Source organism: Vulpes lagopus, chromosome 1 (assembly GCF_018345385.1).
Source record: "Vulpes lagopus strain Blue_001 chromosome 1, ASM1834538v1, whole genome shotgun sequence".
Classification (NCBI taxonomy): Eukaryota; Metazoa; Chordata; class Mammalia; order Carnivora; family Canidae; genus Vulpes; species Vulpes lagopus.
In genome coordinates this window covers 6,384,701-6,403,130 of record NC_054824.1, presented here as the reverse complement: position 1 = coordinate 6,403,130, position 18,430 = coordinate 6,384,701, and the positions used below count along the sequence as shown (strand labels likewise).

The window sequence follows — 18,430 nt, the reverse complement described above, 5'->3', positions numbered from 1 at the left end:
CGCCTTCAGCCCAGGGCGTGCTCCTGGAGACCTGGGATCAGGTCCTGCGGCAGGCTCCCTGCATGGAGCCTGCTTCTCCCTCTGCCAGTGTCTCTGCCTCTCTCTCTCTCTCTCTGTGTCTCGAATGAATGAATGAATGAATAAATAAATAAGTAAAATAATAATAAAAAAACACAGAAGCACTACTTGTATTATGGAGCTCTTCTGCTTAGAAATCTTAAGGGGGGCTCAGCAACCCCCATTTGAGGAGAGTAGATGCTGAATCTCTTAGTTTGGCATTCAAAGCTGTATGTGATTTGTTCCAAACCTGTCTGGTTTTATATCTAATTTAATATCAACTCAACACCTATTTACTGAGGATTACCTCTGTGCCTTTATGGGCCTTGTTCTGCAGTAGAACTGTATTGCTTTCAGTTCCCTTCACCCACCCAGAGTATTTTCTGTTGCTGCTCTCTTTGTAAAAGCCCACCCCTTTCCTGTCACAACCTGCTGGTCCTCATAGCAGAGATCTGGTACAGTGCCTTACAAACAGTAGGCTTCCAGTGGGTACTGGTTGTGAGTGTCTAACATGAAGAAATGTGTGTTCTGGAACTTGGTTGTTACCCCTCTCAGTCCTCTATGCAATGGAAACTAACTCCAGCCAGTTTAGAGATAAAAGAGGAGTTTTATCAGAAGGGTGCTGGCGGAGCCATTGCATAGAATCGCTGGAAGAGCTAATTGCCCAGCTTCTGGAAAGGCAGGAACAAGGCAGCAGGGTTAGAGAACCCATTCAGAGTGCTGCCAAGGACATACCATAGGTACTAGAAGAAGGAATCTGATTGACTCAGCTATGGTTGCAAATCCGCCCCCAAGTGAACAAATCATCACGGCCAGAATGGCATCTGGCAGTACTAACTGTTTCCAGGAATGGTTGGCGGGGGGCAACCACCTTGAGGAATGTCTGCTGCATTTAATCTTTGACCTTGGTTTCCTCATCAGTAAAGTATGTGATTCTTCTTTTTTTATATATTTGACTTAAACATTTAAGTAGAGAGATTTATTTGAGTAATAGGCTCAAAGTTTAAGGGACATAAATAGCTCAGAAAAAAGCATAAAATTACTGGCCACTAAATAGATCCTAGGAATTAAAAAAAAAAAGAAAAGAAACTGTAGCAGGTTGTATTAATGAGAATAATAGCTAATGCCTATGGAACTTCTATGCCAGCCACTGGTCAAAATACTCTACATATATTTTATTATTTAATTCTCATAAAACCTTGAAGAAGTAAATCCTGTTACTACTGCTATCACTGTTATTCACTATTATTCAGTGAAGAGAAGAATGAGGCGGAGAGGACAGTGCTGTTGGGAGTGTGGTCTGATACCTGATGCCAGGCATAGAGAGTTTGTAACTGGACTGGGACAGATTACTTCTAGAAACTGGGAGTTAGTGATTAGAAACTTTTATGGCTACTTGACGGAGTAATTGTATTCCTGATGAAACAGAGTTTAGAACATTGGGTTTGTGGTTTGTGTGTCTTTGGGGCTTTTTTTGTTTGTTTTTAGCTTTTTTATTATGGAAATTTTGAACAAATATAAAATAAACAGAATAGTTTAATAAACTCCCACATATCCATCACCAGCTCCAAGATTACCTTTAATTTTTTAGAAGATTTATTTATTTATTTATTTTTGAGAGAGAGAGAGAGAGAGCGAGCGAGAGAGCGCATGTAGTGGGGATGGGGAGAGGGAGAGTCCTAAGCAGAGTCCATGCTGAGTACTGAGCACCATGCGGGGCTGGATCTCACAACCCCGAGATCAGTACTTGAGCTGAAACCAAAAGTCAGACTCAACTGACTACTCCTCCAGGCGCCTCCCAAATTATCTTTATTAGCTATAACTTATTCCGCTCCCCATTCACCACTTATTTCAAAATATTCTTTTTCTTTAAAATTTACATAAATTGAAATGCACAAATCTTATCTGTAGAATTTAGACAAGAAGTTACACACATATGTTAACCATACCACTGTCTTGCCCCAGAAAATTGTCTTGTGTCCCTATTCAGTCAATCGTCTCCTTTTCCTTACAGGCAACTGATACTCTCTCCTTTTTAACCTCAGATTAGATAGGCCTACTGAAAAATTTCATACGGGTGGATTTATATAGTACATATTCTGTTGAGTCTCGCTCTTTTTGCTCAGCATGTCTTTGAAGTTCATCCATGTTGTATCAGTAGTTTGCTCCTTTTTATTATTGAGTAGTAGCCCATTATGTACATATTCCACAGTTCGTTTATCCATTTTCCCTATTGATTTAGACCATTTTCCATATTTAGGCTGTTGTCAATAAGCCAGCTGTGGACATTCTTGAATAAGCATGTTTGTGGATGTAAGTTTTCATTTCTTTTGGTAAATACCTAAGAATGAAATTGCTAGTCACAGAGGTGACGTAAGCGCGTATCATTTTACACTCCCATCAGCAAGGTATGAAAATCCCTATTGCTCCAAATCCTTGTCAGCACTTGGTGTTGTCAGTCTTTTTAGTTTTAGTTAGTCTTGTGCCTGTATCTCATTATGGTTTTGATTTGCATTCCCTTAATGACTAGTGATACTGAGCATCTTTTCACGTGCTTTTTGGAGGTTTTTACATCTTCCTTTATGAAGTGTCAAAGTCTTTTTGCCCACTTAAAAATAATTGGATTGTTTGTCTCTTTGTTTATTTTTTTAAAAGACTTTATTTATTCATGAGAGACAGAGAGAGAGGCAGAGATAAAGGCAGAGGGAGAAGCAGGCTCCGCACAGGGAGCCCAATGTGGGACTCGATTCCCTGACCTGGGATCATGCTCTGAGCTGAAGGCAGACGCCTGGGTGACTCAACCACTGAGCCACCCAGGCATCCCTCTTTATTTTTGATTTGTAGTTTTTTATATATTCTGGAATGAAGTCTTTGGGATACATGTTTTGTGAATATTTTCTTTCAGTTAGTGGCTTGCCTACTCCATTTTCTTCATTTTTTTCAGTATTACTGAGGCATAACTGATAAAATTGTAAGATATTTAAGGTATACAATGTGATGATCTGATAAATGTATGTATTGTATTAATGATCTTTTGATGAGCAAAAGTTTTTCATTTCAATGAAGTCTAATTTATCAAGTTTTTCATTTGTGGATCCTGCTTTCTGTGTTCTAAGAAATCTTTACCTATTCCTAGAGCACAAAGATATTTTTCCATGGTTTCTCTAAAATATTTATACTTTTAACTTTTACATTTAGGGGTGAGTTTTATATTAAAATAATTTTGTATGTGGTTGTATTACTTCTTGTGGTGTATCAAATTGCTCCAAAATTTAGTGGCTTCAGACGACAATAAATATTTCATATTTCACATATTTTCAGTAGATCAGGGGTCTGGGAAGGACTTAGCTGCGTGGTTCTGGCTCAGGGTCTCATGAAATTGCAGTTAAGGTGTCATCTGGGCTACAGTCATCTGAAGGGTTGACTAGGCTAGAGGATTTACTTCCAAGGTAGCTCACTCACATGCTTGGCAAGTTCAGCTGGGTGTTGACCAGAGGCTTCAGTTTCTCACCTCATGGGCATTTCCATAGGACTCCTTTAGTGTCTATGATGTGGCAGCTGGATTTACCCAGACAGGGTGATCCAGAGAAAGAAGGATGTCTTTTGTGATCTAGCCTCAGGATTCACATTCCACTGTTTCCTTAATATTCTGTTGGTTATGCAGGTCAGCCCTGTTTGTGGGCAAGGAGTATAAAAAGGCATGAATACCAGGAGATGAGGATCATTAAGGGTTCTTGGAGGCTGGCAACAGGGCTTGAGGTTCCATGCATCAGTTGTCCAGCCTCATTTGTTTAAAATCTCACTCTTTCTTTATTGAATTTCTTTGGTACTCTTGTGAAAAATTAGTTGAATAAATGTGAATTGATTTTTTTTAAAAGATTTTATTTATTTATTCATGAGAGAGAGAGAGAGAGAGAGAGGGAGAGGCAGAGACATAGGCAGAGGGAGAAGCAGGCTCCACGCAGGGAGCCTGACCTGGGATTTGATCCCAGCTCTCCAGGATCAGGCTTTGGACTGATGGTGGCGCTAAACCGCTGGGCCATCTGGGCTGCCCCAAGTGAGTTGATTCTTAAACTCTCTATTTTGTTCTGTTGATCAATTTATTTTTCTTTATGGCATTACCACCTTATCTTCATTATTACAGTTTGATAAGAAGTCTTGAAATCAGAAAGTGTAAGTTTTCCAACTTCATTCTTTCCTGAAGTTGTTTTGACTACTCTAGATCTTGTATGTTTACATATGAATTTTATAATCAGCTTGTCAATTTCTAATAAGCCTATTGGGATTGTGATTTGGATTTCATTGAATTTATAGATCCATTTGGGGAGAACTGAATCTTAGTAATATTGAATCTTTTTTTGAAATTGTGAGATTATTATTTTAATTGAAATATTTCTATAAATTAAAATTATTTAAAATGAAGATTTATTAATATCTGAATTTTTAAGATATTTCTAATTTGTATAATTAATTTTATATGAAATGAAATTCCATGCCCATGACCTACTACAAGAAGATTTTCTTCTTTGCACTTTTGTTTCATTTATTTCTTTATTTAAATGTTTGCTTGAATTTACCACTGAAGACACTTTGGCTGCTTTGTGGGACAGATTTTGATCATCAATTTCTATAGCAGCTGTAGGGTCATGCATATTTTCAGTGGGTCTTGAATCACTTTTTTTTTTTAGTGGGGTTGTGCAAAGGAAAAGGGAGAGAGAGAATCAGGCTACAATCTCACACAGGGCACGGGGTACAGTCTCACAACCCTGATATCACGACCTGAGCCAAAATCAAGAGTCAGACGCTTAAATGACTGAGCCATCCAGGTGCTCCTTGAATCACATTTGATAAATTGTATTTTTCTTTTTTCTTTTTAAAAGATTTTTATTTATTTATTCATGAGAGACACAGAGAGAGAGGCAGAGCAGGAGAAGCAGGCTCCATACTAGGAGCCAGATGTGAGACTTGATCCCGGGACCCTGGGATCACGCCCTGAGCTGAAGGCAGACGCTCAATCACTGAGCCACCCAGGCATCCCGATAAATTGTATTATTCAAGAAGTTTGTCCATTATCATTTTAGTTGTTGAATTTATTGGCATCAAGTTGTTCATAATATTCTCTTGTTAAATTTTTTTGTTTTATTATTTTTTAAAGATTTTATTTGAGAGAGAGAGGGAGTGTGTGCAAGTGGGGGTGGGGGGCAGAGGGAGAGGGAGAAGCAGACACCCTGCAGAGCAGGAAACCTGATGTGGGGCTCGATCCCAGGGGATTAGGACTTAAGCCGATGGCAGACACTTAACCTACTGAGCCACCCAGGTGCCCCTCTTATTAAACTTTTTATGTCTGTAGGATTTGTAGTAAAACTCTCACTTTTGTTCCTGATATTGGTATTTGGTGTTCTCTCTCATTTTTTATTGATCCATTTTGCTAGGCATTTATCAATTTTAGTAGTCTTTTGAAAGAATCAGCTTTTGATTTAGTTAATTTTCTCTATTGTTGCTTTTTATTTAATCAGTTTCTGTTCTCAGGCTTATTATTTTCTTCCTCTTATGGATTGGGGATTAATCAGTTGACCTGTTTCTAACTTTATAAGGTAGAAATTTAGATCACTGAGATTTTTTTTCTTTTCTAATAGAAAGCATTTAAAACTGAAAGTAAATAGAAGAGTCAAAAGACTATGAGGAAAATATTAGTAGCATGAGCACCAAATAAAGCAGTATGTTCCTATATACAAAGGGTTTGGAAATCATTCTGAAAAATAAAACGTTCCCAAAAAAGGACAAGGATATGAATAGATAATCTGACAAAAGAAGTATGAATATAAAAAGATAATACACCTTGCTAATAATTAAAGCAATAAAATGAAAATACATTCCTATTTTCAGCTGTCGAAATGGCAAAGATGTGAAAGATTGACAAAAGTCATTGTTGGCAAGTATATAACTCAGAATAAGCGCATTGTTATTTTGGTTGATGGGAGTGTATTATCTGATTATGAAAGAATTAGGGGAACAAAAGAGAGTGGACAAGATGGGCTGCCTCTTGCCCTGAGCCTTCATTTAGAAGGGTAACTGGAGAGGAAAGGGGGAGTAAGTTGGTAGAAGGTGTAGTTCTGCCTTGTGAAAGGTCTGCTTCCTCCCAAAACTTACCTGTTCTCTCTGGTGCCCAGCACCCTCATGCTGCCCTTTGGCTCCTGTGGTGATGCCCTGGCCCTTGTCTGTGCTACGACCCAGACCTACAGGTAAACTGAGGTCACATCCAGCCCAACTGCTCGCATAGCTCAGTACAACTAGGAGTTGTCCACAGATTTAACAGGCTGAAGTTACGCTGGAGGAAACTGCAGTTTACTTTAGGTGATTTCCAATCTATAGCCCTTGCTTAATATATAATGCCCCAGAAGTCTTACCATTTCCATAAGTGATCATTTTATGGCAAATTAACATATACTAGTTGAGTTTAAAGTTGGTAGCTGAGCAGAAGTGTGGTGGATTTTTGTGTCTTCACCCCTACACAGGCTGAGGCTGTGTTCTTTACTCTCTAGCTCAAAATTGTTAGTACCTATGTATGGAGGTATGGGCTTATTTAATTTCTACTTTGCTCCAAAAGGCTTTAAGGAAGTCTCCCCCCCCATCATACAAAATAGAATAAAATAAGTAAGAACCACATCATGAAGAATGCAGCTTCATTAGCATGGATGTTAGCCTAAGTTTATATAATGAGGGAACAGGACAGAGCAGTATAAGGGATTAGAGCAGGAAACCACAGATATTAAATGGGAGAGAGAAGCATAGTGATTATAGCTGATTTCGAAGATGGGGTTTCCACTTACTTCCACATGGGATTTAAAGCTTCTCCATCAGTAAAGCCCTGAAGCTGTGAAGAGTGAACTTAGAGACCTGCTTTTTTGACTGTCAGTGGCTCATTTCTTTCGTGCTGCGGTACTGATTGTGGGATTGCTGGAGTAGGTGAAGAGGCAGGCCCACAATACCGTTAGATTGTGAGAAGTAACTTCATGATGATCTTTAAAAATAATACCTTTATTCCAAAAGTTCAAGTGAAGTTTAACATTAATTGAAGCTGTCAGGCAACCTAAACCTCTCTTTGAAGAAAGCTGATTTTCTTCCCTCAGATGAAAAGTGAGTGATTGATTAGCCTGTCATTATAAAAGGAGATAATAATGTTAGTAGATACTGAATTTCCTGTTAAATGGATTACCTATTATATTCCATTTGCAGTTCATGTATATATTTTAGAAACACATTCATCTTCATACTAAGTCACTGCTGTTAAAACTACATATTGAAATTTTAAACTTTTTCTTCAACAGTGATACTTCTCTTTCCAAAGAGGGCCAGCTCAGTTCATCTTCTATCTTTACCGGGCATTTAAATGAAGCTTTCTCAGGGTATTTTATTTCTCTACCCCAATTCCTGCCAACCCCAGCTCCCCTCCAGCATACATACAAACACACACACAAATGTTTTCCCCAGCAGTGTTGAGTCATACGGACCTCTGTGCGCATGTGCACTCGGGCAGTCCATCTGGCACGTGCCTGATTTATGGAAATCCTGTACACTTCAGTCATTGCCCTCATCTGTTCCTTCCCTATTGCTTTTGGGCATTTATCTCCTTTTTCACTGTTTGAACTTCAGACTGTCAGTCCTGGAGATGGTCTTTCCTTCTTCCCACAATTCCTAGTTCTTACTAAGGACCTGCAGGGAATTTAACCCCAAGTTTCTCTGACATGTAAATCTACACTCAGCACACTCACACACAGTAGGGAGGGAGGGGCGTGGGTATTCTTATCGGTTTCATCTTCTCCAAGCAGTGGCTCAAATCTGGGCTGATTGCTCCCAAGGCAGTACAGTTGCTATCCTGGGATCTCCCTTCACATCATCTGAGAGCCTCTCTCGTGATGATTTCCTTATTTTCTCAGGTCCTGCATCTTCCTCTTTCTTGATTTATGTCCTCATTTTGGTGGTGTACCTCCTCCAGTTGCTTCATGAGAAAGGGTTCATGGGCAGTACTTCTTTTGAGCCTGTGCGTTCTGAAAATGGCCTTATCCCATCCTCACATTTGATTGACAGATTTATTTTTATTTATTTTAGGATTTTATTTATTCATGAGAGAGAGAGAGAGAAAAAGGCAGAGACACAGGCAGAGGGAGAAGCAGGCTCCACGCAGGGAGCCCGACGTGGGACTTGATCCCAGGTCTTCAGGATCAGGCCCTGGGCCAAAGGCGGCGTAAACCACTGAGCCACCCGGGCTGCCCTGATTGACAGATTTAATGTTGAATTAGAGATTGAAATGAATTTTCCCTTAGGATTTTGATGGGAAAGCAACCCGTCTTCTGGTGTTGCTGTTGAGGATTTCTAATATTACTCCCTTCTTGATCTTTGGTTTGAAGCCTGTTCTTTTTTTTTCCTATTTAGAAGCTTGAGCGATCTTCTTTTTATCTTCAATTTCCTGAAATGTTACACTTCTCTCTCCAGAGATAAGAGACGCCACAAATTTCCACACCTTTTGGAGGTTCTCTGGTATAAATTGGATTGTTTCTTGACTTCCCCACTGCCAGCTTAGAATTCAGATTTCTTGGGGACGCTTTTCAGTTTCAAATGATTTTTGTTGCTATCTCCACTCTTCTCTTTGCCCTTAGGGCTTATGTCTACAAAAAAAAAAAGAACATAAAAACCTTTACTGTAATTTTAGTAAGGTGTTTGGGAGAAACAGAGGTATTGACTTTTTCATCTTTAACAAAAGACTATTCATTTGCTCTTCAAACAGCTGTGTTGTGGATTTTGCTCCCACCACATCACCGAGATTGTGCACAGAATGGCCACTCACAAGATCCTATTATCGGACTCCCTGGGCACTTCTGTGTCCTTGTCTTCCTTGACCTCTCGGCAGCAGTTTTTTGTTTTTGTTTTTCTCTCTTTCATTTCCTTTTTTTTAAACATGTATTTAGGGGCACCTGGGTGGCTCAGTCAATTAAGCGTCTGCCTTCAGCTCAGGTCATGATCCCAGGACCCTGGGATTGAGCCCCGTGTTGGGCTCCAGCCCCACATTGTGGTGGAGAGCCAGCTTCTCCCTCTCCCTCTGCCTGCTGCTCCTCCTGCTTGTTATCTCTCTTTCTCTCTGTGTCAAATAAGTAAAATATTTTAAAATTTTTAATTTAAATTCAATTTAGTTAACATATAGTGTATTATTTGTTTTAGGGGTAGAATTTAGTGACTTGTCGGTTGCATATAATAACCAGTGCTCATTACATCACATGCCCTCCTTAATGCCCATCACCCAGTTACCCTTTCCCCCCTCCACCTCCCCTCCAGCAACCCTCAGTTTGTTTCCTGGAGTGAAGAGTCTCTTCTGGTTTGCCTTCCTGTTTTTATCTTATTTTATTTTTCCTTCCCTTCCCCTATGTTCATCTCTTTTGTTTTTTAAATTCCACATGTGAATGAAACCATATTTGTCTTTCTCTAACTGACTTATTTGTTTAGCATCATATCCTCTAGTTCCACCCAGGTCATTGCAACTGACAAGATTTCATTCTTTTTGATGCCTGAGTCATATTCCATTGTATATATATATATATATATATTTGTATGCATATATATGTATATATGTATATTCCATTATATATATGTATATATATGTATATTCCATTATATATATGTATGTGTGTATATATATATATATATATATATATATATATACACCACATCTTTATCCATTCATCTGTCAATGGACATCGAGGCCCTTTCCATATCTTGGCTATTGTGGACATTGCTGCTATAAACATTGGGGTGCATATATCCCTTCAAATCACTATGTTTGTATCCTTTGGATAAATGCCTAGTAGTGCAATTGCTGGGTCATGGGGTAGCTCTATTTTTAACTTTTTGAGGAACCTCTATACTGTTTTCCAGAGCTGCTGTGCCAATCTCAGCAGCATTTGATAATGATGTGACTGCTCCCTCCTTTTCCAAATGATCCCCTCCCTTTGCTTTGATGAATCATGCTGTCCTGGTTTGTTTGTTTTTTTCCCCAAAACACTGGCCTTTTTTCTCAGTCTTCTAAGCTAGTTCTTTCTCTGTATCCAGCCTCTGAATAATTTTATAAAGAGTGCTTCAGGCTAGTTTTCTTTGGGGCTCCATCTCTATTTTCACTCTCCGTACTAGGTTTAATCCAGTCCTATGACTTTAAAGGCCATGTATGTGCTGCTGACACACTCTTAAGATCTCTCCTCTGAGCTCTGGTCTCAGAAGTTCTCACTTGATCTCTTTGGGAATGGTGTAACCAGAAGTCTTTCCCCTCACACCTGATTCCCTGCAGTCCATCCCTAAATCAGTAAGTGGTACCACCAGGCTGAAACAAAAGTAATTGGATTATGCTCTTAAAAAAAAAAAAAAAAAAAAAAAATTGGTGTAAAAGTTGATGGCTTAGCTGCCCACAAGAGGGCAGTGCAGACAAGTGATTCTCTCCACAGCAAGGCAAATGAGGGAGCAGTGGTTTTCTTTCTCACATTAACAGGCTCCACATGAGGTCGCTTTTCTCTGCACAAAACATTTTTAGGATTCTTGGACCACTTTAGAAGAGAGAATGTGGAAAGATATACTGCTCCCTGTTTCTTTTTCCCCACTCAGATCTGTTTGTAAATTCTGCGAATTTTGGCTGTTGGTTCCTCTGCTTCAAGGAGTCTTTGGAAGAGTCTGGATATGGGAGATGTAGATCTGCCCTCCCATGTGGGTGTTCTAAAGGCCATTAAGGCATTTGCCCACTAGCACTTAGGAGTTTCATCTGTCTTAATGACAAACTGCCAATTCACAGTCCTATTGCAATTACTCTTTACATTTCCTAGGATCTATTAAAATTTTAGGAATTTCATTCTGGAATTTTACCTCCCTTAAAGCTATGATGTGCTTCCTTACTGAGAGATTGACTTACCCAAAGAAGATGGGTTTGTGTAAACCTTGTAGAAAGTTACCTGGAAAATTAAATGATTCGTTTGTGGTAGGTAGTGTTCTTTTTTAAAAAAAGATTTTATTTATTTATTCATGAGAGACACAGAGAGAGAGGCAGAGACACAGGCGGAGGGAGAAGCAGGCTCCATGCAGGGAGCCCGATGTGGGACTCAATGCCAGGACCATAGGATCGCGCCCTGGGCTGAAGGCAGGTGCTAAACCGCTGAGCCACCCAGGGACCCCAGTAGGTAGTGTTCTTTTACCTAATACTTTACCCAATGCCTATGGAACCTGACTGTGCTATCAGAACAGAGGTAACAACCACAGAGGATAGGGAGTCAGCCCTAGTCTCCCCAGGGCTTATAATTAAGTGAAGGGGGCAAACATGTCCTAAATAAATTTAGATAAGGCCTTCAGAAGTAAGTGCTATAGATATACGTGCTTTGGGAAGGAGCAGGTGGTGAGAGAGGATTGTTGCAGGTGGACATGGTGGGTATCAATCATCTTATCTTAGCTCTGTACATGGAGTTCTTTTGAGAGGTCCTTCAAGGCCAAACTCAGCGTCAGGACACCATCCTCTGGATCACTTGCTCTGACCCTCCCCACAATGACCTGCCCTTCCTGTGTTGTCATCATCCGGTTCATCCGTCTGTTACAGCACACTATTCATGGTTGTTAATTTGCATGCTCTTCTCTCCTGAGGACAAAGACTGATGACTAATAGATTTGTGCATTCTCCCATTCTGGCTCCATTCTGGTCCAATATCTGTTTTTCTTTCTCCAGAGGACTCTTTCCCCCCTCCTCTGTTTTTCTATCTCTAAATGCAATGGCATAGATTCACTAATATCTCAAAAAGTAAAGGGGAGAAAAGGAACTAACAGTCATTGAGTGCCTTCTTTGTGTTGAACACCATTCATTGTGTTAGGTTTTCTATGAGCATTTTCTCGCTCAACCTCATTTCTCTAAAAAACTCCCCAAACTGCTTCCCTTTCAGGTCTTTGCGCTTGCTCTTTCCTCTAGTGGGGACTGTTTTCCTCAAGTCCTCAAAAAGGTGACTCCCTTCTCTACTAACAAACATGTATAGTTTACAAACCACCCTAAAAAAGTTAATTTTATTAAATTGATTACCACCCCCCCTCCATTCAGTGAGGGGCAAGGTCTCAGGGACAGGGATTAGCTGAGGCCAGGCTGAGCATCTTTGATCTCCTTCTCATTGTCCTTACCCTTCTGACTGCTCCACCAGTGCAAGTCCTCATCACTGGGTGTCTCCAGTTAGTTTACTAATTTTTATTAACATTGCTCTAGTTCTACCTCATTATCACTGACAGTGTCATTTAGACCGTAACCCTCCTAGGAGATAAGGGGTTCCATTTGTTTGACTAGCTTTCCTCTTAAGATTGGGGTAATCAGTCATCTTTTAATTGAATTCATGTTTAGTAATTAAAGACACCCCCCCCCCCCCCCGTCCAGGCATTAGCAGGGTGGTGCAGGGACTGGGGCATATGCCCCCAGAACCAATCATCTTTTAAAGTAGAGTTTTGTTCTGTACAGCCTGGAAGTCTAGATCAGACTTTTGTAAATGGATGTATACTTAATAACAAAAACTCCACCTATTTCTGCAGATCTAGTGTTACATCAATAAAACCAAGTTACAACAATGTAACCAAGCTCATATTCTGATAGACACTAAAATCCTACTTTTAAAAATCTAGCCCATCCTTTATTTTTTTTTTTAAAGATTTTATTTATTTATTCATGAGAGACACAGAGAGAGAGAGAGGCAGACACAGGCAGAGGGAGAAGCAGGCTCCATGCAGGGAGCCCGACATGGGACTCGATCCCCGGTCTCCAGGATCACACCCTGGGTTGAAGGCAGCGCTAAACCGCTGAGCCACCTGGGCTGCCCTTACCCATCCTTTAAAGCTCAATTCAAGTCCTGATTCCTCTGACATTTTATGTACCTGTAGTACCACACATTAACCTTTCCTGCTCTTAATTCCCATGGTCTATATATTTCTGTTTGGCCATTAATCTAGAGGATCTTACTTGTTATTAAATTGTTTTGTGTATCAGAACGTTATCTGACCCATAAGATGGTAAGATGCCAGTTGAGTCTAGCAATGTTTTCTCAATTTTTACTATGTCAAAAAAAAGTGTGCCACTTTCAAGGACATTTTTAGAGCAAAATATCTTTTTGTGTTTTTCCTATTGGGTTTTACTTATTTTCTTAAAAATTACCCACCTTGTTTGAGTTTTCTTAAAAACACTTTCTTTAAATTTACGATTTAAAAAAATATTTTAATTATTAATTTTATTCTTAGTGTTTAAGAAGACTAATGCGGTCAGGTATAATGCACCACGGGAGTATTCAGGAAAGAAAGAATATTAATTATTTCCTGTAGCTTATCTATAAAAAGCCATTTGGGAAACTAACACTCATTTAAATCTTTTTATAGGACTTTGGGGTTTTTATTGCTATATAAAAGTCATTTTCAATGTTTTACAGAAAATTTATAAAGATTTATTTGATAAAATTTCAGTATTTTCATTGCTATAATTGTCCAAGCATTCTTGATTATATGTTGAGCTTTATGATTCTTACTAGAGTTGCTTCTTCCTGGCAAAATTTAAACCTTAGTCTCTAGTTTGGAATTAGGTTAATCTCTATATAGTATAATTAAATTAATCTGACCTGGGTTACTTGGTACATTTCAGATTCCAGACCGATGTTTATCATGCCATCACTAAGAATATTTCAATTTTAAAATTGACCTTTTAGAAGCAGCCTTTCTTTAATCTGCCAGTTACATTTGACAGAAATATTTCTTTGCAAATGTAACCTGACCTTATTACAGTATTTAATTTCAGAAACCAAAGTGGTTATAAAATGTGTATAAGGAAAAATGTCTTAAAAAAACTAATGACTTTTCTTTTCATTTCTAGAGATACTTTCTAGTTGGGAGCAATCATGCAGAAACAAAATATCGTGTTTTAAAGATTGATAGAACAGAACCAAAAGATTTGGTCATAATTGATGATAGGGTAAGTATCCTGGAAACCTGAATACAAACTGTGACTTTTGTACCTGTTGTTTAAAGGATATGAAATATCCTCACAGCTTTTATTGGTATTTTTTTTTCTCTTTTAATTAGGCATCCAACAATTACAATTATTTTTCATGGTTGGCTGGAATTTAAATCTCTAATCTGGTTTCTAGGAATTACAGATGTTACAAAGAATGCTGCAACTACATGTTGTCCTTCATTTTGATTTGTTTCACAAAGCACACTCTTTGGATAAGATAATGAGTGTATTTTCTTAAAGAAGTGGTATTTTAAGGATTTAATCTAATTTTTAATATTGCATACACTGAAGAGGTTATTTATTACTGTGCTTTAATATGAAGCTACAAGAAGTCAGGGAGGATCTGTGCTGCTGACTTTTTATTAGGCTGCTAAAAATCACCTCTAGGTGATTTTCTGGTGACTTGCTATATGCATGAGAAAAATGTTAAGCTATTCTTATCTAGATGTTATATTATCCAGAGCAGGAATATAAACTTCATTCAGGTAGCACAAAAACATGAGACTGTTAGTCAGAAGTGAAATATGGCATGGTGGTATTGAATAGTTAATTTTAATTTTTCAAATGAGAGAACTTAACTTATCCTTTGTATTGAAGTTCCATCTGTGAATATTTTGAATCCATGTCAATAGCTGGTTTCTCAAATATGTTGGTGGCTACAGCTTGCAACCCATTTTCACTAGGTTCTTCACCAAACTATTTTCTATGTTATAATAATTTTGGATAAATTGTATATTGTGATTTCCAGCACTCATGAGTAATGTTGGTCTTCATTCTCCTCCCTTTCTGGGAGTTTTTATTAATATAATGTTTGATTCTTGGTTTTCTTTGGGGATGGGAGCAGTTGATTAGGGATTTCTTTGAGAAGCTAAGAAAAGCTGTGGGCCTCATAAAAATACACATGGGTATGTACAATCAAAACTTTGCACCTGGTTTTAAGGAGTTCACAGATTTCTTGAAATTTTCCTATGACCCTTTAAATGTATGGTTCGAAGATAAGTTCTTTTTTTTTAAGAGTTTATTTATTTGTTAGAGCACGAGTGAGTGGGGAGGGGCTAAGGGGAAGGAAAAAGAATCAGAAGCAGACTCTACACTGAGTGCAGAGCCCGACACAGGGCTCTACCCCACAACCCCTGTGAGATCATGACCTGAGCCAAAACCAAGAATTGGATGCTTAACTGACTGTGCCACCCAGGTGCCCCAGAAGATAAGGTTTTGGTACAATTTTTTGTTATAGCAATATGTGATCAAATATCCACCATAATTAATGTTAAAGAATTTATTGGCTTTTTAAAATTATAGCTTAGTTATGCACTATTATGTACTTTTCTACGAAATAACTAGTGATTCTTACAGGCAATAAATAACCTAAGAATAGGCACAACCTCACAGATTAAATTTGCTTATTTTTAGCATGTATATACTCAACAAGAAGTGAGAGAACTTCTTGGCCGCTTGGATCTAGGAAATAGAACAAAGATGGGACAGAAAGGATCTGCTGGGTTATTTCGAGCTGTTTCAGCTTTTGGTGTTGTAGGTAAGAAATGTACCTCCTTCTTACTATATCTCTTTTTTTTTCCTATATAGACTACTAAAAAATTGTTTTATGTGGTTTTATAATTATAACCCATTATCTGTGGTTTTGATTGTTTAAATTTCATTATCCGTCAGTCAGATATCAGGTCGTCTTTATATAGCATTTGGTATGTGCCGCTCAGTTTCATAGAGGCTATGAATAAATATAAAAGTAGTTTTTGGCCTCTAAGAAGCCTGTTGTCTAGCTTGTTGAAGAATGAAAAAGTAAAAAATTAGCTTGGACTATAAACATCTGCCCTGCCATTTATCAACTGGAAAACAGATACTGGTATAACTGATTTAACAGTGAACAGGGATTTCTTCCAAGGAAATGCTAACAGCATAAAGTATCACAATCCTCTTCTTTGGCTACTGCTTTCTTACCCACTGAAAAACTTCATTCTCTAGAATTATAATAGACTATTAGAAACTTTGCTGCTTAAAATTATATCAGTGAGAGAAAACATCCCCCTCTTACCTGGATGACTAAAATAACTTTCACACAGAGAAGCAATCTAGACTTACGACCCACATGGAGGGCTTCAGATAATGGGTTTCTAGCTATGCTAACTTTATTGTTTTCAAAGTAAATGGGACCCTGAGTCAGCTTCAGAGTCCAGATTTGACGTTGATCACTTTATATACAGTTCTGCTTTGATTTGAACCTCTCTACTTAAATTTTACTTAAATTCCATCCTTCCCTCAATCTAATAATGACTCTTTTACTTTGTTTATTCACAAACAAATACAGACATGGTTTTGTCTTTTAAGGATTCTGTTGTCCATCTTTGGGACAGTACTGAGATGCCCTACAGTTCTGGTGTGTACACCATCTCTCTTTGCAGTGAGTTAATCAACCTGTCCTTGCTGTACTATGGATCTGTCCCTGAGAGTCTTAGGCTGACTACACTAGGATAAGGGACAGACACAAATACACACGAGATAACTCCGTGATTGCGGTTAAGAGCCAAGGTGTGCAGTGGTAAGTTAAGTGGGGTGGAGATTGTATAAGAGGTAGAATAGAATAAGATTTGGATGGATGTGAGGAAGGTGTGAGAGAACCCCCGAAGGGATGACAGCAGAGGCACAGGCATGAAGACGTCCATGGTTCCTGGAATGTTGGCATGTAGTTGAGTGGGGCCAGATCACATGGGGCCTTGGCATTCAAGCAGAGGGCAATTGTATCTCTGCTTCTCTGTTGGCAGAGGCTTATTTTTGAGCCTGAAATGTTTTAAAGAGATTTAACAATTTTATCTTTGTACATTTTAAACCTGCCAAACTGTATGCAATGTCAACCAAGTGATTGGTATCTATAGATGTTAACAAAATTAATATGGGCTTAGTTTCAAATTCTTACATTTTTCTAATCAGCACTTTCTATTCTATGACTCCATATTTGTTGAAACTTTGGTTATATTCATATTCTGCAGTATTTGAAGTTTTTCTCAATGTGCTCTCATAACTCTCCAGTATAATCCCTTTAGGTCCATTTTATGTCTAGGTGTTCGTCAGGGAAGGTCAAGAGTTGTAGATGTGTTTAGTCTCTTCTCAGGAATGGCCCCTTTACTACATTTTCTGCTCAGTCTTGACAAGTATATTGAGCTTATATATTTATAACCTCAATAGAGGTTAACTCAATAGAGGTTATAAATATATATAGATATATTTATAGATAAGTGTTTGTGGATGTATGTCAAGCGAATTCATGTGTTTAAATTCCATAAATTCTGTAAGCATTAAGTTCTACCTTAAGTGTTTCATATATTTTAAATTAAAGAAAAAAAAAACCTAGAAATGCAATGTGTCTTAAATTTAGCAAGTTTTAATTTCATTATTATTAGGTTATTAAGTTAAACTTTTTTCTTTAAATGCTGATACTTTATTATAACTTTTTAAAGTAGAAATTTCCTAAGGTGTATGTTATATTATATTGAATGCCTCATTAGCCAGGGTTTATTATCCAAAATTGAACCTTCCTTGATGATTAAGAGTAACGAAGTGAAGATCAGTTATTGAGCTGTTTAAAAATAGCTGCCCTTGGGTATTCTGGAGTTGTATTGGGCAGTTTGCCTTTACATTAAATGGCCTCTAGACTGCTGTACTGTTTTGTTTTTATGGTTCTTTAGTCATCCTTCATTGTTCTTGGCATAGTTGCTTTTAGCAGTATTCTTTGCCTCATTTTAAATCTATTGATAACTAAACTTCTAAAACCAGTAGTTTGATTTTTGTCAATTGATAAGCAGGTTTATAACCAGGTATTTATTGTATACACAAGTACTAATAAACCTTGGTGAGAGCTGAAGGTATCTTGTTTCTTCTGGAGGACATTCTTAAGTGTTGTGGTAGCTATTTCTCTTATGGTGAGAGGCCTCTGAAGATTGAGACTATCCTTGGATAATGAAGTCACTGAAAGACTGACCTACTAGTAAAGTGACACAATAATGTACTAAGTGAGGATTTATTATTTTTATGGAAATGTATTTTATGTATTCTCATCCAACCATGTAAATAAAGTTTTGAATCAGTGAAGAATAAATAGGGAGTTAAATGAAAGTCTGTGATTGTCTATTAAGTGCTGTCTTAGAAACAATGAGGGATACCTACTAGCAAAATACAAAATGCCTGTCTTTGAAAAATGTTGTCTGATTGTCAGAATAGTACATATGGGAAATAACTAGAATGGTTGTCCTCTATTCTGTGACCAAAATATTTTCTCGGTTCACTTTTCAGCATGCTTAATTTGTGAATGGT

General features: G+C 38.1%; 1 protein-coding gene across 1 annotated transcript in view; it reads left to right on the top strand.

Annotated features, from left to right (window-relative positions):
• Positions 1 to 18,430, top strand: part of FIG4 (FIG4 phosphoinositide 5-phosphatase) — a 123,965-nt gene that overhangs the window by 2,100 nt on the left and 103,435 nt on the right. The window contains exons 2-3 of the mRNA XM_041769989.1: positions 13,964 to 14,062; positions 15,518 to 15,641. Of these exons, the coding sequence (XP_041625923.1) occupies positions 13,964 to 14,062; positions 15,518 to 15,641 (223 nt within the window). The remainder of the gene's footprint in view (positions 1 to 13,963; positions 14,063 to 15,517; positions 15,642 to 18,430) is intronic.